The sequence below is a fragment of the Cibotium barometz genome, chromosome 25, assembly GCF_041138505.1.
Source record: "Cibotium barometz isolate CiBa-2024 chromosome 25, ASM4113850v1, whole genome shotgun sequence".
NCBI lineage: Eukaryota > Viridiplantae > Streptophyta > Polypodiopsida > Cyatheales > Cibotiaceae > Cibotium > Cibotium barometz.
Genome location: NC_141070.1, coordinates 13676180 through 13699014, shown reverse-complemented (window position 1 = coordinate 13699014; position 22835 = coordinate 13676180). Strand labels below are relative to the sequence as shown.

The following is a 22835-nucleotide window of genomic DNA, read 5'->3' as shown; positions in this document are numbered from 1 at the left end:
TATATGTATATGTATGTATGTATGTGTGTGTGTTTATATATATATAAACACACACATACACACATATATATAAACACACACACACACACACACATATATATATATATGTATGTATACGTATGTATGTGTGTATGTACATGTGTGTGTGTGTATAAACACCCGTTAACAATCGACCTGCTCGCCCACTCATGCATAATTCATTTGAATGAGATCACCTCAATTCCTTGCATGCTTAATCCCACTTTAGGCGGCTACTTCATTGATCTCAAAGAATATGTATCTCATTGTTATTTAAGGCTCTTTCTTAGAATTCATCAAAACTTAAATCGTCACTATTAAATATGTATTTACAACTTTCATTTAAACATTTAGCTATCACCTACGCCAAAATATATATATATATATATAACATAGATGGGCACACACCCTCATTAGCAGTAATCTGCAGAGGAAAACTTAGCAACTACTGCAGAGAACCCAACGTTCTGTTTCTATCTGCCATCAGAAAAGTCTCCATCGATGATTATGGATGGTTATCTCAGAGTTAAGACCCATTAACATACTGTTTCTACATGAACCTATTATCTGCTCTCTGTAAAGTCTGCATCGATGATTTCGTCGCCACCAGAATCTTTCGAGGCAGTATCAGTTTTGGGTGCCCCGGCAGCAGGACCACCACCAGGTGAACTGTACATAGACTGCCCTAGCTGCATCACTTCCTGATTAAGTGCAGCCATGCTATCTTTAATGGCTTGCGTGCGACCTCGCACAACAGTGTCTTTCAAATCCTTGAGCTTCTCTTCCACCTTTTCCCTCACGGCAGCAGGAACCTTATCGCCCAGCTCTTTCAATTGCTTCTCGGTCTGATATATGAGAGAGTCTGCTTGATTTTTTGTATCGATGGCTTCTCTTTTCTCCTTGTCGTCTTTGCTGAACTTCTCCGCTTCTTGAACCATTCTCTCTACCTGTGCATTTCAAGATACAATGGTTAACATATTATCTTCTTATGTCATAATTTAGGGAGGGGTGGGGGGGGGGGGGGGGGGGGCGGGGGGAGACAAGAATCTACAACGGATAATAGCTTGCAATTAGCAACAAAAGCATACGGTTGCTGCATGTACCAATGCCGTTTGTCGTACAATCCTCGCTTTTTGCAACATAAAAATGTCTTTTTATAAAAAAACAAAAGCTTCGTCATGACGCCGACACAAGCCGCCTCTGCTGTAGAACAGGCATTCCTCAACCGGTACTCATCACAATACTGAGATATGGGTCGTCCCCCACCCCGCCTGCCATTTGTAACAAGCTCGATCACAGATTTGAGTGGCTGAGACTTGCTCATCTGAGGCCGGACTCGATGTGAACATTATTACCAAGTCCATGATTTGCGTTTGCGTGGTCCGAGTCATGATGGATTCACTCTGAAAAGAAGTAGAGATGCCATGGCAACCACTATCATTCGAATACATATTCCAAGTAGAAGCTGGCACGGTCTTGGTCATGTAGCATATACATGTAAAGTAAAATTTTCCAAGAACAAGGACTAGTGTGAGGTTGATGGGGTTTGGCTCCTCTCCTCCTCTAACTACCCTCGTGGTCTGATGCAGAACCAACAAGGATGACTGTTTTTCCCTACATTCTTTATGTTAATTCAATAGGCTTAGGAGTCGGGCTAAGGGCATGTGCTAACCCAAGATTAGGGTTAAGGTGTAGCGGGGGTGTGGGGACTTGGAGAGTTCACACGCGGACTAAGGGCGCTACAAGATGAGGTCTAGATTGCTTAAGAGCTTATAAACAATAGCCTAGGGCCAATAATGGCTAAAAGCTATAGGAGAGCTAGTAAATAAAGCAAGGGCCAATAATAGCCAGGTTATTACTATATAAGTGACCTTGGGATCATTTATTAGACACAAGTACTCACGCAGTGGCCTAGGGCTATCAAGAAAGCGTGCGGGATCTTGTGGCCATGGAGCTGCAAGGTAGGTGGTTCAGCCTAGTGGTATGGGATGCCAAGTTGGGGTTATTGATACCAAGCAAGCTTGCAATAATTAGATCTCAGGCTTGGGGGTGGTTGTAGGCACTGAACCTACGGTTGGGTGCTGAGTCGCTAGCCACAAACTATCGCAGTCATGTGGTGTAGGACGATGTCGGGTCTATGACATGGTTAGGGTTTCGGTTCTAGGTCAGATAATCCATGGTGTGGTCTATGGAGACCACCTATTGGTATCAGAGCCAATATCTCACACAAAGAGAACCCATGGATATGGGGGATTAATGAGTTAACGCGGAAAGTGCACAAGCTATCACTATTTGGGCATTCTCTATGCTTTAGGCTTATGGACGAGTTCCATAAGATGGACTGGCATGGTCGAGGACTTGTCGTCAACACCAAAAGCCAGTAGGTTGATTATGTAGGCTGGGGATATTGATCCGCTCCCATATCCAAAATATAGTACCATGGGTTACAAGCTAAATGAAATGGAAAACTATTCCATGGTGCATTCTTGCATTGCATCTATGCGTGTAAGGTTTTGAACCTGTTTTCGCATGAACTGTTTTATTGCATGCGTGAATTGTGCGTGTAGTTCTCCCTCTTGTGAACCATGCGAGTGAAACTGTCTTCTGACCTCGCTTGTGGGATGTAGACAGGTGGTAAGTATACTACTTTACTCTATGTCGCTCACTTTGTGAGCAAATGGCAAATTTTTAGTTTTGTAAGTCCACACTTTAATAAGTGACTCCAGCCAAGTTATAAGTGAGTTTGGGCGTCCACACTTCATTAAAGTTCGAGCGGACGATTCATAAACAAGTTGGACCAATTTCCACTACCGGTCAGCCAAGCACATACTCAGGCGTCCTTTTCTGCATGTTAGGAGCTTTGGACAGCCTCCCACATGTCAAGAGGAGGGATGGTTTGGACGGGTGGCCCAATAGGCACCCTCCACTCATCCTCTACATGTTATCTTCCCTCTCTCTCCGTCAACCATATGGGGGCTTCTCTTTTCATTTTTGGACACACACACTTATGGGAAAACTGATTTTCTTCTTTTTCATGATCCCCATAGCCATGAAAGCTTGAGAAATCTTGTCTTCTACTTACATAGTCTCCATATGATCACCAATTTGCTAAATTCCTCTTCTATTCATAAATAGGAGACTCCTAAGTATTTTATCACTCCCAAATTTTTTGTAAACCCTAATTCTATCAAAAAACCCTAATTTTGGGGCAACCATAGTACGTGTATAACCCTCTGCTTTCGGCACCTTTTGCACTCAAAAGCCCCAATTTTGGAGTCCGAATACCTGCTGAAAACCCTAATTTTCAAAAATCCTAATTTCAACTAGGAGTGGAAATGGATCCTTGAAAGCGTGGACATCAACCATATGATGGTTGTACTCAAAAGGCAAGAAGCATAATTGCAGTAAGAGCTTATTTAAGCTCTCTTTCACTTACTCAAGATCCGAATACTAGTCATTATGGTCCTATATCTCGGTCTTGGCACACACGATGTTTGTGAATGGATACCGATGGAGCATAGTTGCATTTGATTAGCTATGAGGGATCGAGGAGTAGACTGTGAAATCAAATGGAAGCTATGGAAGCAATCAACGGCATCAACAACCATGTTTGCAATGTTGTTTTCATTTGCATGAATGCCTATGAACAAATGTGAATGCCTGTGAAGCTTGTAACAAGAACCTTGATAATACAATCTATTACAAGGGGGAGCGGCCAGTACATGGTCTGAATCATCCTGTTCACAAGCTCGACCTACTCTCCACAAAGCTCGACCTACTCTCTCTTGCTCACACAGAGCTTTGTCTAGCCTAACCATCGAGGCAGCTTTCTCCACTGATGGTCAGCCGTCATACCATGAGCATCGCTCTCTTTGTGCAGCACACTTAGGTGAGTAATTCAACCTGTGCAAGGCAATTGCACCTTGCTGTGCCACATCTCTTGCTCCTCTTCCTCTCGGCTAAGCACAGGAGCACATAGAACTAGGCATGAAATTTAGGCTTAAGAAAGTTCTTCTCAGCCAAAACTCTTAAAGAGTCCAGCCCAAAGAGAGCAAACTAAGCATGTGACCAAAAGCATGCGACAGTGGGTTAAGGATAGAAACCCCTTTACAGAAGCACAAAAAACACCAAAAAGGTCCAGGCTTTTCGCTCTGCTTTTTCTCATGGACATGGAGCACATGCACCGCTTCCACACATCCAACCACACTGATTCTCTCCCTCGAACCTGGTAACTCCCCGCTTCCTGTCTCTGTGTTCAAAACTTGGAAAGCGAAAAAAGTAACACAAGGCTCAAGCTCCGGAGAATCCAGGACATGGATTTTAGTCACACATCCTTCAGACCCACCCCCAAGCCTGAGGTCGGATTGCCAGGAGTCAATCGACCCCGATAGCTCGCTCTAGCGTCCCATATTACCAGACTGCATGCGTGCCTGCAGCTACTCTGGCCTAGAGGCCTAGCTTGTCCCATGAAACTCCTCCACCACGAGGGATCCTCAATAATCCTCATAAATGACCCTCAAGTTTATATAGTAATAGCCTACTATTATTGGCTTGTAGCTCTATTATTAGCTTTTTGCCATATATAGTCCCTAGCTAAAACTTCTAACTGACTCTAAGTCAATCCAAACCTCATCTTGCTAGCCCTTAGCCCTTTGGACGGATCCTAGCGGCTCCCACGCCCAGCTAAGCCCTAACCCTAATCCTAGGTTAGCTTATCCCATAACCTAGGGTTATCCTAACCCTAGTTAATACTAGCCCTAGGCTAATTTAGGACGGAACATCTTTAGTCGCCTAAAAGGGGAAGATGGCTGAGTATTTGGACAAGGCATGAGTGTATGTGGGATGGTGTAAAGGAGGGCAGAATGGCCTGTGTGTAAGCTCTTGAAGTGAGAGGAGGAGGAGGCAACCTGCTTTTTCATGATTGTACAGGCAGCTATGGTGAACCGGCCTCGGTCTTCAGACAAAACCAAAGGGCGGTGCAAAAACAAACTTGCACACAAAACACTTCAACACCATCAAGGATCTAGAAAATGAAAACAAACAGGGGGAGCTAGAGTGCTCCTGCAAAAACAGTACACGGACACCGATTGGCCCCAAAACACAGTGGCACCCCTTGCGGTATTTCTTTAATTGATTAAAAGTAAGCTTTGATTACAATAAGGCTGGAAACTCAACCATCATAGTAGAACTCTTGAAGCCTGCAAAGACCCGGCTTCATATCCACTCGGCATCCACAAACAAGTCCAGCCATTGTTCACATCAAAAGACTCTCACACATTGAGTTTGCAAACAGAAGCTTTCTCCCATGATCAGGGCTGCCACAACCATCCATAGCCTCTCACCCTATGAACAGCATCACACCCTGACACATCCAATGCTTCTGCATCACAACACAGACTCCCAAACTCTCCCAAAAGAGAACTCGCATCACAGCACAACATACCATACAGTCGACACACCTGTATCAACCCTCTCTACCTTCCAAGGGTACTATCCATATCTGTCATGGATTCCCTGTCCCCTGTCCAATCAGTAGCAAGGTTGTACCAAACATGTGTCCATTTCTGTACCTTCTACCTGCATGTGACCTATCTCCTGGAGAACCATAAACATGTTTCCTCGAGAAACCTACGACCTGTTTCCACGTGAAACCCTCAAGTTTGTTTCCCCCTGAAACCTTTGTCCTGTTTTCCATACATAACCATTCACGGCACCATTCAACAACAGTGCCAACAACGGCATACATCTAGTTACCTGTTCCCTCATGAAACATCAGGAAACATAGAGATGCCCATAACTGTACTCAAAGAGCGAGAGAAAACATGCTCAATCCAGCCCCGCCTCCTAGCGCGCGAGAGAGAGAGAGAGAGAGAGAGAGAGAGAGAGAGAGAGAGAGAGAGAGAGAGAGAGAGAGAGAGAGAGAAATTCGTGGGTGAGCCTGCTGAACTGTACGGTGCCTGCCGCCACCCTCCAAGGGGGGAGAGAGAGAGAGAGAGAGAGAGAGAGAGAGAGAGAGAGAGAGAGAGAGAGAGAGAGAGAGAGAGAGAGAGAGAGGGAGAGCGCGCTTCAGTCCTGTGCGCCCTGCTGACCAACCGTCCAAGAGAAAAGCACACCTCCCTATGCTGCAGCCCAACCAGCCCACTAGCCAAAAGCAACAGAGTCTGCTGGCCCGACCAGCCTGCCAGCCTTTTTGCAAGGAGGGAGAAGAATGCGTGCTGTTCAGCCCTATGTGCCGCATGCCATGCCCTCTACTCGCCCCTCTCCAAGTGAGAAAAAGAGAGAGAGAGAGAGAAAGCCCAAGCGCGTGTGCAGCTTTAGCCAGCCCTCCCAATAGAGAAAAAGCACACGCCTGAAGATGCAGCTAGCGTCTCCCGAAAAGCATGAGAGAGAAAAAGTGGCGTGTCCCCCCCAAAAGTAGAGTAGCCTCCCAAATTAGCTTTTTGGGCCACCCAAGGTTATAAAACCTTTTAAATTTTAAATTCTCTTTGTCCCCTTCAAACTTGGGATTGTCCACACATGGGTTTCCTTTTTAACTCCAAACTGATGCCATTCACACTATCACCATGTCCCCGTGCACACCTGCATACTGTCTAGAGAAAAACACAGGGTCGTGATAGCTATGGTGGAGGTGTGGACACCCAACATGCGTGCGCAGCCTGTAGGCACAGCCAGCATATGTGGGGGGAAACTCCCTCACATGGGCTGGGCACAGTCCCTCACATGGGCTGGGCACAGCCCATGTGATGCTATCCTCCCTCATATTCTGGGCGGGCAATTGTGTGTATGCGCATATGAAAACACGGGGCAATTGGGCGCCTATAAAACGCAAGAAAGGCCATGAGTATTAATAGGTGGTGTGGAGTTGTTTTTAATTATAAAAGCATGTTGGCTTTTTCTTGTGCTTAAAGTGTGGGGCTTCAAGCCTTAGCTTTTCTCATCCACCCCTAACACTTTTCTCTTACCCTTTCACTTCTTTCTAGCCCGTAACCCATTACCTTTTTGTCATTGCTTTTCTCCAAGTTAGCATGTACGTTTCATGTGCACCAGAGATTCGTAGAATCAATAGGCAATAATTCTATAAAGTTATCCGACAATAACGACATGGAGTCGGCAATGAAGACTTTGTGCAAGCGAAGCCACCAAGATGGCTAGGATTTTACCTGCCACTAGTAGTAAGGCTGAAAGATAAACAAGAGCACGTTACCTAGGATCCCTTGAGGGAGGATAGCGTCGAGCCAAAGCCTGATGGATGCTCCAAGCCTTCACCAACCGATAACCATGGGGTTGTCACATAGTGTTAGGAGACTCTTTCTAAGTGGGATTCAAGTTTGAATTCGCACACACATTGGTGGGTCCAAGAATGGCTCAATAGTCTAGACTTCAGAGACCCTAAGTCGCGACGCTTGTTTTCACATACTTTTTTTGTAAAACCCCTAATTAGTAATTTAAAATTTTTTAAGTCTTTGCTGAATTGTGATGGAATCTATTTTGTTGCATGCTCTTGTTTCTCTTTATAGGTGTCGAAACTTTACCATGAACCCTCGGTGTTAACCGGATAGCCATTGCTGGGTGGCAGGTGTAAAACAATCATGTTGACTATTAACCCAAGACGGGATGCCAAATTAGGCAGCCTTGTGGTGATGGTCATAATCTAGGATGCCTATGCCGCCGAGATTTCTATATGGCTTATAGACAGTGAGTGGAGTTGACTGCAGGAGCCACACGGACAGCGATCGGGGTGTGAATATGGTGGTATATTTCATCCTTGACTTTTCATGGATAGGATTGACCCTCAAGTTGACCTAAGGTTTGACCTTAGTGTTCAGAGTGGAATTCGGTTGCCTCAAGGCTCGGTTGTAGGGGGGGAAATTTGCCATTCCACCTATGCTCATGCTTAACACGAGTCTTATGTGCAGTGTGCTCTGGGGGTGGTATGGGGCGCCAAAGTGTGTTCTTATGTAGAATCTCTCGAGACTTCACGAATTTCTTGTCTAGGACACACTATGCTTTAACGTAGTTAACCTCTAGTAACTGTGAGTGACAACAAGATAATGGAGTTTCTTGGTTGTTTAAGCATTGCCATGCCACTTGTAGGGTGACAATTTGTACGATTCATCACTCTCTCTCTTGTGATGGCCAAATGATATTGATGCATGAGATAGCCTAAAAATTGTGCATGAGAGAGAAGAAGTTTGGAACTTCTTGATCTTAGATTGAATGTCTTAGACCAGTTGACGGTTGTACCATTTGATACTCATAGTTCCACGAGGTTACTTGGTTTCCAGGACTTTGGAGTCATGTGGATTTTCCACATGTTTGAGATCGATGCATGAGATCCATAGTTTTCTTGAAATATACTCTTACTCTACCACAAGTTCATAATGTGTTTTCATTGGTTACTCCCTTGAGCAAAAGGGGTATAGATGTTACAACCCTGTCATACGTGAGATGAGGGTGAGTAGGGATGTTGTATTTGATGAGATGAGTAGCTAGTATGCTGATGTAAAAGACTCGATAGGGACTGATACACAAGAACAAGTGGTTGCACAAAATGCACGTCAACAATCACAGTCATTGAGTGGAACAAGAGAGTGGGACACTGTGTCAGAATGTTAGTCCTACAAAATCAGTAGGTGCATCACGTAAAGGCAAACAGAAGGTCAATGAGCCTCTTGGTATGCCTGACATTTCAACAGGGCATTCATCTGTTGATGGAGAGTCTTGTGGCTCAGATCAGAGCCTTGACAAGTTTAGGATTCCAGCTATGAAGACACCTTGTGTAAGGAAGGCTAAGGTAGCCGTGAGGACGCCAAGGACATATCCAGGACCACACAGGTCGAATAGGGTGAAAAACATTGTTCATAGATTGATGTATGATATTTTTGTAGCTCACCATTATGCATACATGGCAAAGGTTATGAAGGATCTTGAACTGAGGATGTTGTTGGGCATTCAAGCTGTAAGCCCAACGGGGCGTGGCGTGACAAACTCAACCACGTATCCAAGAGATAGAGATAGAGAGAGAGAGGAAGAGAGAGAAGGGTTTAGGAAACTTTGCACAATACACCACACTGAGTGGGAAACATGCCCGCCTCCTTTCACATATGCAAGAGATCGAGATATAGAGAGAGAGGGAGAGAGAGAAAGGTTTAGGAAACTTTGCACAGTACACCACACTGAGCAGGGAATAGGCCCGCCCTCTTTCAGGAATTTATTCAGGAACAATCCACGGGCTCACAATCCAGGCTCAATACAATCAATGAATACAAAACAAATAGATATGCCAATGTAGGATATCCAAGTCGATGTCGATGTCGATGTCCAGGCAAGTCCAAGTCCAAGTCCAAATCCAAGTCCAAACCCAAGTTCCAAGTCCAAATCCAAATCGAAAGTCCAAGTTCCAAGGTCTAAATCAACTCCCAAATCTCAAAGATGTCCAAGTGAACTCACTACCCAATCTTCAAGAAATTCCTCAAGAAGCTTCTTGAAAAAGCAAACACCAAGGTGGCGGATATATGAGTCTGATAGCCGATTCCCCCCTGCTAAGGTTTTGGAGGAAAACGCTAGTGGCTATGGGCAGCGGTGGCAGCAAACGGGCGGCGCATAAGCAACGGGCGGCCGTGACACAAAGTGGTTTTCAGCGCTGCACATGCGGTGGCAGCAAGTAGATGAAGATGAGGATCTCCTTGCTCTCCACAAGCTTGATGCCCAAAACAAGAGGCGCTCTAGCTTCTTTTATACTTGAGAAAGGCCCTGCTTTTTTTTGCCAAAAGTGGACCAATCTTTGTTATATATATATATATATATATATATATATATATATATATATATATATATATATATATATATATATATATATATACTTGCTTTTGTCTTTTTTGACTTTTAAAAATAAAACATTACTAAACTTTAATCAAAGTTCTTTAGTTATGCTTTTCTAGTTTCAAGGCCTTGCTTTTTGGCCCTAGAGCTGCTTTTTGGAAAAGCGGCCTTTAGCTTGTTGGTTCGGCTCAATCTTCCTCTTTCCAATGACGCCCTTGGCTCGTGGTCAACTCAGTTTGACTTTTTGCTTTTCCTGCTTTTTGTCCAAAACAGGTGTCCAACTTCATGATCCCTTTTCCCATGCTTTCATCAACCTATCCATGTGTCCAAACATATGTTCCATCACGTGGAAAAGAGCTAGGAGGGCCAAATAGTTACACAAGCCATAGATTGCATTGGATGTGAATAAGACATCGGAATTGGTGCCTTTTCCTGAGGGTAAAAAGGCCATGGATGTAAGTGGGTGCTCTACTTGAAGTACATGGCACTAGGACTTGGTTGTGCATCAGTGGATGAGGGTTTTGCCAACAACTAATGCAAGATACCATTTGGTATGATAGTCGAGTTGTGCTATGGGTCTGTGCTAGGATTATTTACGGAAGAGCTTGTTGCACTTTGTGAGATTCAGCTCTCGGACGAGAGTTGGATTAACAGTAAGCAATTGGATCTTTGTAGCACGATCTAGAAAAGGAGTCTTACATCGATGGGTCTGTGCTAGGATTATTTACGACGGAAGAGCTTGTTGCACTTTGTGAGATTCAGCTCTCGGACAAGAGTTGGATTAACAGTAAGCAATTGGATCTTTGTAGCACGATCTACAAAAGGAGTCTTACACGCCTAGGTAAGAGGCGGTAGAGTTGAGTAGATGCTATGGACAAATATCCCAATCTGGGGATTCGCTTACATAGGCTTGTCTCCTTATGCATTAACAAGGACATGAATTGAACAGAAGAAGGGCGGAAGTATGTTACATCCTGGCAAGCCTAGGATTAGGGCTAGGAGCGTGTGCTAACCCAAGATTAGGATTGGGGTTAAACCGGTATTAGGGTTAAGGCTTAGCGGGGGCATGGAGACCTTGGAGGGTTCACACATGGGCTAAGGACGCTAGCAAGATGAGGTCTAGATTGGCTGAGAGCCTAGGGCTAATAATGGCTAAAATTTTATAAATAAAGCAAGAAAGCTATAATTGCCCCAAAAAGAATTGAGCACAATCTTGACACACACTTAAACTATTACTACTATTTTAAACAAGATGAAATGGCACAAAACCAAATGAGATAGCAATGCTGAAATTTAAATGACACTTCAATAGAGCCCGAAAGGGGCAACTCCCCTTATAATATGATTGTATTATCAAGGATTTCTTAAGATACAAGCTTCATGGGCATCGCATGCCAGATTTCCAATGACATCCATGCAATGAAAACATTTGCAAACATGTTTTGTCGAAGTGAGGGTTGATTCCACAGCTTCTGTCACGAAGAACCTCGCTTTCCAATCCCTGTGTCTTGCTACAAGAAGCTATGATCCACTGGCATCCATACACAAGCATGTGTGTGCCACGGCAAGTCATAGAAGACCTTAATGGTCAAACACGTGCATGTAGAGTAGGTAAAGAGAACTTGAAGAATCTCTTACCGCTGAATTTGCTGATTTTGAGAGAAGAAATCGGCTTTTGATCAAATTGTCAATGACAGGAAATGCTCCAAAACATTTTCGGCAGAGGTACATATCCAAGAGAGCAACTGAAAATGACTCCCAAGGGCTGGACAGCCATGTAGCACTCATCTGCTGGCTGATCCAAGAGTTGGAGAAGCAAGAAACCATGCCAACATTAGGACCTCAATGGAAGGCTTCTTGGGCCCTTTTATTTGGCAGTTTAAGGAGTCAAACCTTTTCTCTTAAGAAGAAACGTTTTCTAATTAAAAGCTTCAAAACGGCTACTTTATTCGAATTTGAATTTTGGAGGGAAAATGGAATTTAAAATCTAGCGGACAAAACCATATCATGTAACATATCTATGGAAAGCTCTTGATGCGTAGATCACGGATCTATAATCTCCGCTCAAATCGGAGCTTGTATGTAGAAGTTATGGAGGTCCGAAAATTGTAAAATTGCCTCCCCCTCTTTTTGGGGGAAAAAGTGCACCCTTTGACCACTCTTACACCTCTCTTACAAACCCAACATTTCAGTCCACATGGCAACCCCCCATTTGGCTATTCCTTAATCACCTTGATTAGGCTTGGGCAAATTAAAGGGCCCAAGAAGACCCCATTCACTTCCTAATGAAAGTATGTGTGTGGATTGGTTATGCTGAAAATTGTCTTCCTTTACCTCATGAAGAAGGCTATTTTCCTACAAGGGAGGGAGAGGCTAAATCTTTCCATTCATGTAATGGGTGGCCATTGGGCCACCTCAATAGGAGCCACACCTCTCCCATAAGTGGAGAGGGTGCCCAATAAGTTGTCCACACTCTTTTATTTGAAAGAGTGCCTGATTTATGAGAGTTTGGCCAACCGCCATCCAATAAGTGTCCAAACTCACTATAACATGTCTGCCTAGTCTTTAATGAAGTGTGGACGCCCAAACTCACTTATAAGTTGTCCGGTCGTTGTAAGCCCAACGGAGCATGCAATGACAGATTCAACCACCTGTCCAAGAGATATAGATAGAGAGAGGAGGAGGAATACACCACATTGAAGCGGGGAACAAGCTTCACCCCCTTTTCAAGAATTTATTTCAAGAGCAATCCACGGGCTTTTCCAAGCCAAGACCAATACAAGCAAATGACTACAATATCAAACAAATAGAGATGGTGTCGGTGTTGAGTCACAAGATCTCTAATGCTGAGCACACCACGAGGATGACCCACAAGAGAGGTTTGAACCAAATTTTGATGCTCACAAATACCCACAAGAACTCTGAACCTCAATCTGGAAGGGATCTCGAAAAGGCAGGTGGTGGTGCTGGCAGGACAAGAGGAAGTGGTGCCAAACAACTCAAGGTTCTTCCCACAAGGGTGGCGTAGGTACAACAGGGCGGCGGCGGCGCTCTTAAGGTGGCGGCAGCCCTCTGCCGCCCTGCCCGCCTGCTTGCGCCGACTGTGTGCCTGTGCCGCCTACCAGTGCTGTGTGCGCTGCCAGCAACGAGCTTCAGCAGCGCCGCTGGCAGGCGTGGGGTGGCACAAACAGGGCAGCGGCGGCGCTTTAGAGCTGTGCGGGTAGAGCAACCGGCGGTAGCACTGAGGGAGATGACGGAGCGACGATCTCAGGTTACGCACAGAGGGTGGCGCTGGCGCAAGGTGGCAAAGAAGCTAGCCGTGTAGGTGACAGAGGAGATGATGATAATACTCTTCCACAAGATTTCTCTCCATCGGGGTCAATCTCCACCAAGTTTGTTATGTTTCATCAAGAGGGTATAAGCTTCTTTAATACTTGAAGGGGGTCCTTGCTTTTTGCCATGCTTTGCTTTTTGTCTTTCCCTTTTCAAATATTTTAATAATAGTCAAATATAGCCAAAGTTTTTGATTTATGCTTTTGTAGCTTTAGGGCCTTGCTTTTTGGCCGTGGAGCTGTTTTTTGGAAAAGCGGCTTTTAGCTCTTTGATCCAGCTCAGTGTCCTCTTTCCAATGGTGTCCTCAGCTCATGGTCAACACAATTTGACTTTTTGCTTTTTGACCAAGTTTGGTACTTTTTCCTATGGCAGCTTTATGAACCCTGTTCCCACGTGTCTATCAACCTGTCCATGTGTCCGGACATGAGTTCCATCATGTGAGAAGAGTACGGAGGACCAAATAGTTACATTCCCTCCCTCTTATATCACAGTTGTCCTCAACTGTGGGTACAAATATTCCATATGATCATCGTACTAGCGCCATCTGGTGTCCTTGTGCATCTGGTCTTTCCTCATATATGTGGTGTCTTCTGCTCATCTGGCAACATCTGTATGCCTTTTCTTTGACCGATGTCCTTGTTCTTGATGGTACATGTTCTTTATAGCTTGCCACATGTAAATGCATACTTACCTTCTGCAAAAACTAGACATAAGCTAGTCAACAAACAAGTATGTATCATTCGCGTCTACTGGATATGTATCATTCGCGGCTACTAGGTACTCCAAGTACTGGCCAAGTAGTTTAGAGCCCAGTGGACTATCACATGCCATAAATCCAAGCATCGTCCACACGTCAAAAATAGCACACAAAGTCAAAGAAATTCAAGCATACACCTGTATGCAATGCACAAGTAATGATCCTCCTGTTCATGGATTGTCCTGTTTGGTTTCATCGAACACCGTGCTGAGCGATCTGGCTCTCAAGGAAAACCACTTAGACTGTCGCTCAAGCCTATCTCATCACTAAGACTTCTCGAGAATTCTTTCATAGTCATATGGGCCATTTGGTCGCATTGACCGTCCGACTATGAGATCCAATATAGTCATCTGGCCATCTAGTCGCAATGACCGTCCGACTACGAAATCCAATACAGTCATTTGGGCCATCTTGTCGCAATGACCGCCCGATTGCGAAATCCAATATAGTCATCTGGGCTATCTGGACGCAATGACCGCCCGACTACGAAATCCAATACAGTCATCTGGGCCATCTGGTCGCAATGACCACCTGATTGCACAAAGTCCAAAAATATCTCGCATCGTTGTCATCCAATGGGTCATCGAGCACCGTTGCCACCCATATACAAATCTTGCTCTTTGGGCTTTCGGGCATCATTGCCACCCAAACTAAAGCATATCCAATTAACCATTACATAAGCAAGATAATGATGAATTCCATTTCAGTATAAATATATACAATGAAGAGGGCTAGAGGTACAATCCCTCCCTCTTAAATCTGTCTTGATCACAAGACGTTTAAGCCTATACTTCAAATACATCGAGACCACCTGCTTCCGAAGAATATCTAGATAGTCCTTGGTACTCTTCTGGCATCCATTTCACATCCATAGGCGAATAATTCTTAAACTCCAAGAGGAATTTCCTAACCACTATCATTCCTCTTTTTTCCACGAAATGGAATACAATATGTTCCGGCTGCAAGATTTCTTCTTGTTCTTTCACTTCTGGTGGATCCTCCAATACAGGCTCCTCTGGGGGTAGTCCTGTATATGGCTTCAATAAGCTGACATGAAAGGCATTATGTATCCTCCAATGATCTAGAAGGTCCAATCGATAACATACATTGTTGATCTTCTTGGTAACCTAAAAAGGTCCAGCTTTTTTAAATCGCAATAAGACCCAATCCCCTTCTTCAAAGGTGACCTTCCTTCTATGTTTATGTGCAGCTTTCTAAAGGCTGTAACCAAATCTTGAACAAACTCGTCCACATGAAAGTATCTCTTCCTTGTCTTTAGAATAGGCAACAACAATGGTTTGCCATAAATAATCTCAAAAGGCGCTTTGCCTGTCGAAAAGTGAACGATGGTGTTGTAAGCAAACTCAACCAATGGCAAGTACTTCTCCCATTGATACGTTGCTTCGAGAGCATAACACTTTAGCATATCCAAAATAGTGAGGTTTGCAATCTCACTTTGTCCATCTGATTGAGGAGTTATCAAAAAGAGCTCTCCAAAACTAGTAGTGTGAGGATCTCCATCCCCCACAATGGATTTGGGTAATCCATGATATTTGAAAATCTGCTGAATAAACAATCTCGCCATATGTTTTGTGCGGATAGTCTTCTTGTGGAATAAAGTGGACTTGCCTACTCAATCTATCAATAATAGTCGATATTCCATCATTCCCAAATCCTGACTTTGGCAATCCAAAGATAAAGTCCATAGTGATACTTTCCCATGGAACACTAGGAATTGGTAAAGGTTGTAATAATCCGGCGGGTTTTTGTCGATCAAACTTGACCTTTTGACAAACCAACATTCTCGAACATATTGCTCAATGTCCCTTCTCATGCTAGGCCAATAGAAATAACTCTCCAAAGCCTGAGTTGTCGTCAAGATACCTCTATGTCCCATGTAAGGTGGGGCATGGCATTCCTCCATTACTTTTGGCCTAAAGTCCTTAGCCACACATAAACGGGTTTGCATCATAAAGCACCCTTCCTTGATGACATAAGAGGTCACCGAGTCTCCATTTTGCAATTTGTTCCAAGTGTCGTTGAAATCCTCATCTGTAGCATAAAGACCTTTCATTATAGTGAAGTCCATATGATACCCCATAAAAACTACATGAGTCATGGGTCTCCGAGATAAAGCATCTGCTATTTTGTTGTCTTTACCATGGGTATGCATAATCTGAAAATGAAATTGGGCCAAGTAACTAGCCCATCTTATATGCTTTTCGGATATCTTAGGTTGAGACATGAGACACCTAAGACTTTGATAATCCATCTTGATAATAAACTCAACACCCATAAGATAGTGCTTCCAAATCTTTAGAGCAATGATAGCCATCAATCCTTTCTCGTTTGTGGGTGCAGTCTTTTCGGCTCCTTGAAGTCTTCGACTCTCATTCAAGACTGCTCCAATGCAATCTCTTGAGGCATCACACTCTACCATGGAAGGCTTTGATAAGTTTGGAATAATCAACACTGGTCCTTTGCTAGCATAAAATTTAAATGCTTCAAAGGATTCTTTTTCAGCTTTGGCCCACCGAAATCCCACGGCCTTCTTTGTTAAATCATGCAATGGACTTGCTACCATGCAAACCACTTGATGAGCTTCCTATAGTAAGAGCATAAGCCAAGGAAACTTCGAACTGCATGCACACTTGTCAACTCTGGCCATTCCATAATAGCTTTGACCTTTTCTGGGTCCATCCTGACCCCTTCCTTGGACACTATATGGCCCAAGTAGTAAATCTTTGACAAAAAGAACTCACTCTTCTTTCCATTCACATACAACTTGTGCTTTCACAATTCTTGAAATACCATATCCAATCTCTCATATCCAGCCTACTGGCCCTTGGTGTAGACATCAGCCCCCTACCATGAGGTGCCAATTCACATGACCCTTGGCATAGACGTAAGTCCTCTGCCACAATGTGTCATGTCCACACTATGGAGCCCGTCCATAGGTCCGGAGGCATAGAGAATGCCCAACTAGTGACCCTTGGCGTAGATGTAAGTCCTTTGCCCACGATGTGTCATGTCCACACTATGGAGCCTGTCCATAGGTCCAGAGGCATAGAGAATGCCCAACAGTGACAAAAGCTAATAAATAAAGCAAGGGCCAACAATAGCCGGGTTATTACTATGTAAGTGTGACCTTGGGGGCACTTATTAGATGCAAGAGGTCAAGTAGTCACACGATGGACCCAACAAGGCGTGTAAGATCTTGTTGCCATGGAGACTTGGAGTTGCAAGGTGGGTGGTTCACCCTAGTGGTATGGGACGTTAGGTTGGGGCCATCAGTACCAAGGAGGCTCCCAATAATTAGACCTCAGGCTCGGGGGTGGTTCAAGGCATTGAACCTACGATTGGGTGTGGTAAGTCACTAAAACTATCACGATCATGCGATGCGTACGACGATGTCGGCTCTGTGAAACCTTGTTAGGGTTTTGGTTCTAGGTCAGATAATCCACGTGGTCTCACAGTCATGCGATGCGTGCGACGATGTCGGCTCTGTGAAACCTCGTTAGGGTTTCGGTACTAGTTCAGATAATCCATGGGGCGTGGTCTATTGAGACCTTACAGTTTAGCAGCTTCATAGATATCACTTGGTGATTTCTGATTTTGTTTGGAGAGGGAGAGGCAGAGGCAGAGGCAGCAGGCTCCACAATTGCAAACGTAATGGCCAATACCATCCTGATTTATAAAGATGAATCGTGATGCCGGGCTTCCGCCATCGATCTCTCCAAAATGGCCGCTGCTTTGTTTAGTCGATGGCTGATAGAGGTTTTTGACTCGTGATGAGTGATGGACCTCTCTTAGCTGCTAGATTGTGATACCACATGACGCTGGCCAAATCTGCCAAAGGTAAGCGCCGGGGTCCCGATCTAGTGAAGCTAATTGCGAGCTAAGAATTCTACAGGATGTAGGGCTCTTCAACGGAACTAGTAATAGGCTTGACTCGCAAAAGGTAGGTATCCTAGCCATTCTGATTCGCCTTGATGTATCGTGATTGCACTTATTTTTCACATGGAAACAAAAGTGGGCAGTGCAGCATGCCAACCTGTTGCGTAAAAACAATCTCCTACAATTGAAACGATCGATGTGTCTCCAGCAAAAACAAAAGGTATTAGGTGTAGTGCTTGGAAAAAACGACATTTTAGTACATTTGTAGCCGCCAGAATTAAGAAAAACTTGCTGAGATTTGGGCTTTTTTTAGGAATGCTGCAAATAAAAAGTTGAGCGAGAGAGAGAGAGAAAAAAGAAGAAACATTAAATGTTTTGTTTGCGGAGGAAAGCTTGTCGAAGTAGTAGTAGTTGTTACCTCATCTTTTGGCAGAGTACTTGCCCCAGTTATAGTGATATCTTGTTTCTTTCCAGTGGCCTTGTCTACCGCACTCACGGAGAGTATTCCATTTGCATCTATGTCGAACTTGACCTCAATTTGCGGTACACCACGTGGTGCAGGCGGGATGCCATCTAATCTGAAACTGCCTAGAGATTTGTTATCCTTCACAAATTCACGTTCACCTTGCAACACACTGGTCTGCCCATCAGCAGCAGTCGAGAATACTTCGGATTTCGCAGTCGGCAATGTCGTGTTTCTTGGGATTATTTTTGTCATGACACCACCGAGTGTTTCCAATCCCAACGACAATGGTGTCACATCAAGCAGCACGATGTCGCTTACTTCTCCAGCTAAAACGCCGGCCTAAAATGTCCGAACATAATGAATATAAATGAAGAACCTTGCAAATTCTGACAGATAATTATACATTTGAAAGCGTTTCATTCAAAGGGAGATTCTCTGTTAAAAACCAATCGACTCATCTGCGGCATCATATTAAAAACCACGACAACAAATTAGACGTTTGTCTGACGCAGTACATACCTGCACTGCAGCTCCCAAGGCTACCACCTCATCTGGATTGACAGTCATGTTGGGCTCCTTTTTAGTCATTTTTCTAACAAGATCTTGCACAGACGGAATTCTAGAAGATCCTCCAACAAGTATAACTTCATTCAAGTTACTGTAATCCAGCTTTGCATCCTTCAGTGCAGTCTCTACAGGCATGCGGCATCTGCATCAAGTAGCTGTTTGAAACAACCACATCCTTAATTCGAGGTACTTCACAACCTGAAATAATAGTTCATACCGGTCCAACAAATCCGAACAGAGCTCTTCAAACTTTGCTCGAGTGAGGGTAGTGTCGATATGTTTCGGCCCATCTGCAGTGGCGGTAATAAAGGGCAAACTGACCAAAAAATACACGTAATTATCTAATCAAGAGATCGAACCATCATACAGATTAGCCTAATGGTCTACATTCTGAGTTTGTTTCATTTTCTGGCCGATACCTTGTAACTCTGCACACAGATCAAAAGAAACCCACCTGAGAGTTGTCTGTGTAAGTGTGGAGAGCTCAATCTTTGCCTTCTCTGCAGCTTCAGTAAGTCTCTGGAGCGCTTGCTTGTCTTTCAAGAGGTGTATGCCTTCTTCCTTCTTGAAATTGGAAGCTAGCCAGTCCACAATGCGCTTCAAATACAGTAAGGTGATGAGTTGTTGGATTCCTACATTTCCTCACATAGCAAACTAAAATTGATGTGCTTAAAAATAAGGCTGCATGATCTGGGTTGCCCCTCCATACCTTGTCAAAATCATCACCTCCGAGATGGGTGTCTCCCGCTGTGGAAAGCACTTCAAAGACACCATCTCCAACCTCCAAAACTGTTTTTTTTTTAATTCTTTAATAGTAGAGTAATTCAAACTTAATTACAGCTCAAAAGATATGATGAGAACAGCATCCACGAATGCACATCATCATTATCTAGTTCAAGTACCTGAAACATCAAAAGTCCCTCCACCTACATCAAACACAAGAATGGTTTCATTTCTCTTTTTGTCGAATCCATATGCTAATGATGCAGCCGTGGGCTCGTTGATGATCCTTAGGACTTCTAACCCAGCGATTCGACCAGCATCTTTTGTAGCTGTTCTTTGAGAGTCATTGAAATATGCAGGTACTGTGATCACAGTCTGTCTTACTTTTTCGTTCAAGAACTTTGAAGAATCATCAACAAGCTTTCTTAAAACCTGCCATTGAGGATTAGATCAATTTTTGAAAATCCCAAAATATAGAAATTTAGTGTAATTTTAGTTATGATTGTATGTAAGCATCATGGGTTTTTCAAAATTTGATTAAAAAGAAATCTTTTTTGAGAGAATCTTTTAAAGATGCCAAATAGTTCTCATACTTAAGAGATATTACCGATGCATCTGCAATTGTGTTGAGTGAATTTTTTTTAAATACTATTGAAATTTAATAACCTCTTGGGACAAAAGTTATATATTTTCATTATAATCTTGAAAAAGAGAATTTGGGGTTGTAACTAAGGTCTCCGTGGCTGCAATGCAGAGACAAACAGAGCAAGAAAGTAAATAAGGAACAAGATGACAGATTGGTCATTGCAACTACTGAAGTGTATTGATGTGTATGCATGAGGTGTTGGTTACAACAGGCATGCATAAAGGACAAGTGCTCACAACTGAAGCCATCGGACACATGTACATGATGGTATGTATGTGCATATATGCCTAAGGTGTATTATTTTTAACAAAGGCCTCTTGGAAAATAGGGTTGCAAAAGAAATCCACTATTTTGAAAAATTCTCTAAATTTTAGAGAGAAAACATATATATATTTTGAAGGTCAACCCAGTTTATGGTCTTCAGGGTCAGAACCAATCACAAAAAGCATGGGTCGTGATTGTACAACTAGGAATTTCGCAATGATCTCACTTTTCTAAAATATAATTTGTTAGTTTTCGTTCATCATTTACGATGGACATAATTTTGGTGCAATGGCTTACTCCGTTCCGGAAAAAAAAAAATTTCAAACGTGTTTACAAACCCAATCATCCAAACAATCCATTTTCCCTCATTAACCTTTTTGAAAGAGTGGATTAGAAATGTACTTTCATGTTTAAATAGACAGAGTTCTTGTGGAAAACCCTTTCCTTTTACTCTTTTTTTTAATAAGCATTTAAATCTGTAATTTTTACAATATAAAATTTCCTGAACAGACCTGGGCGGACATCTCCTCAGGGGCAAACAATTTGCCGATGGCAGGGGCGGACAGCTTAACGTTGCCATTCTCATCGCGAACTACTTTGTAAGACACTTGCTTGGCTTCATCCGTAACTTCGTCCATTTTTCTCCCAATGAAGCGCTTGACAGAGAAAAATGTGTTCTCCGGATTCACCACAGCTTGGCGTTTGGCGATGAGGCCCACCAAACGCTCCCCTGTCTTGGTGTACGCCACCACGGAAGGGGTGGTTCTATGGCCCTCTGCGTTGGTGATGATGGTGGGCTTTCCCCCCTCCATCGCCGCCACCGCTGAATTTGTAGTGCCCAAATCGATCCCCACCACCTTCTCACTGTACACACGCACAGGACGGTCCCTCCCGAACTTGACCTTGACGCCCTTCATGGGCTTGGTTTTCTGAGATAACCGTAGAATGCAGGGAGATATGGCTCCATATTGCAAGAATTTCCGATTCTGGACGCCGCTCAAGAATGAATGGGGGCCTTTGTCCGACGAGTAAAATGGGCCGCACGGATCAACTGCTTCCCTGCTGCCTACCAGCAACGCCGCACACATTTTCACTCGCTCGCTCGCCGCCTGAATTCTAACACTGGACCCTCTTTGTCTCTGTCTCTCTCACACGGGGGAGGGGAAATACAGTTTCAAGAGAATTCCAGAAAAAATGAAAAATACAGATTCAAGAGTATTCCAAAAAGAAGACTGGAGCGAATTCGAGCGAGACGCCTGGACAAGTGGAAAGTGATGACTGGCGTATCTCAGAAAAGTAGAGTTTTTTAATACTTCTCATTCAAAATATATAAAAACCACTTGAGAAATTAAGCCTACCAAGAGAAGATAAGAATTTCTCTATAAGGGAGCTTGCCTTCATATATATATATATATATATATATATATATATATATATATATATATATATATATATATTGTTGTTGTTGTGTGTGTATATATATATATATATTGTTGTTGTGTGTGTATATATATATGTATATATATATAGAGAGTTGTGCCCAAGATTGGTTAGCTACAACATCGTGTTGTGCTGTGCGTGTAGCATGCCCCAACAATGCTTCATCGAGACGATCCCTCAGCAACTAACATAGGCCTTTGGAGATGGGATCAAGGATAGGAATGTGTTGAGAGTCACATCTTAAATGGAGAGCCGTAGATCTTGAGGGGGGGGGGTGGCAAAAGTAATCTCGGGGTAAAAAGTAATCTCGGGAGGGGCAGCAATGTGACGGGAATCTCTCCTTCTTATTCCCTTTTTCATTCTAGGTCATTTGTCTTGCATTCTCCCTTGCCATGAATTGGACTCTTGGAAGTGGAGGGAGTGTGACATCGAAGATTACTCTGAAAGTAGCACAAGTGAGGATGAGAGTTGTGATAATGTAGATGTTGAGGAACTTCATGTGAATGTACCTGATCCTCTTCAATATCTATCCCCAACATATTTCTCTTTTGATAGAGAAGTATATAGCTTGATGATAATGATGCTACGAGATGGAATATCCATATCATTGGAGACCCTAAAGTTTGTGATACAAGCGGAATGCTCGATCTCAAGAAGTGGCGAAGAATCAAGGAGGGCCTTTGCTTAGTAGAGATTGAAGGTGGTTCACCTTCTATTTGTCTAAAAGTGGAACCTTATCTGAGGATTGCATGTATTGAGGATTGGGAAAGCATTGTCAAAGATGCACATTGCAATGAAGGCTCAGAAGATCATAGAGGTGTCAATGCTACTCTAGATGCACTAAAGACAAAATGGTACATTGACTCCCACCGTCATGGGATACCCATAGCTTACATCAAAGC

At 43.5% G+C, this 22835-nt stretch overlaps 1 protein-coding gene across 1 annotated transcript; it reads right to left on the bottom strand.

Moving 5' to 3' along the window:
* Positions 1 to 296: 296 nt before the first annotated feature.
* LOC147624263 (stromal 70 kDa heat shock-related protein, chloroplastic-like) lies at positions 297 to 21645 on the bottom strand. The gene is made up of 8 exons (XM_086819233.1): positions 21006 to 21645; positions 19763 to 20015; positions 19570 to 19649; positions 19315 to 19457; positions 19078 to 19176; positions 18813 to 19002; positions 18246 to 18632; positions 297 to 965 (listed from the first exon to the last, which is right to left on the bottom strand). Exons 1-8 carry the CDS (start codon positions 21579 to 21581, stop codon positions 582 to 584), a joined length of 2112 nt encoding a protein of 703 aa, XP_086675359.1. The 5' UTR covers positions 21582 to 21645; the 3' UTR covers positions 297 to 581.
* Between the last annotated feature and the right edge of the window lie 1190 nt (positions 21646 to 22835).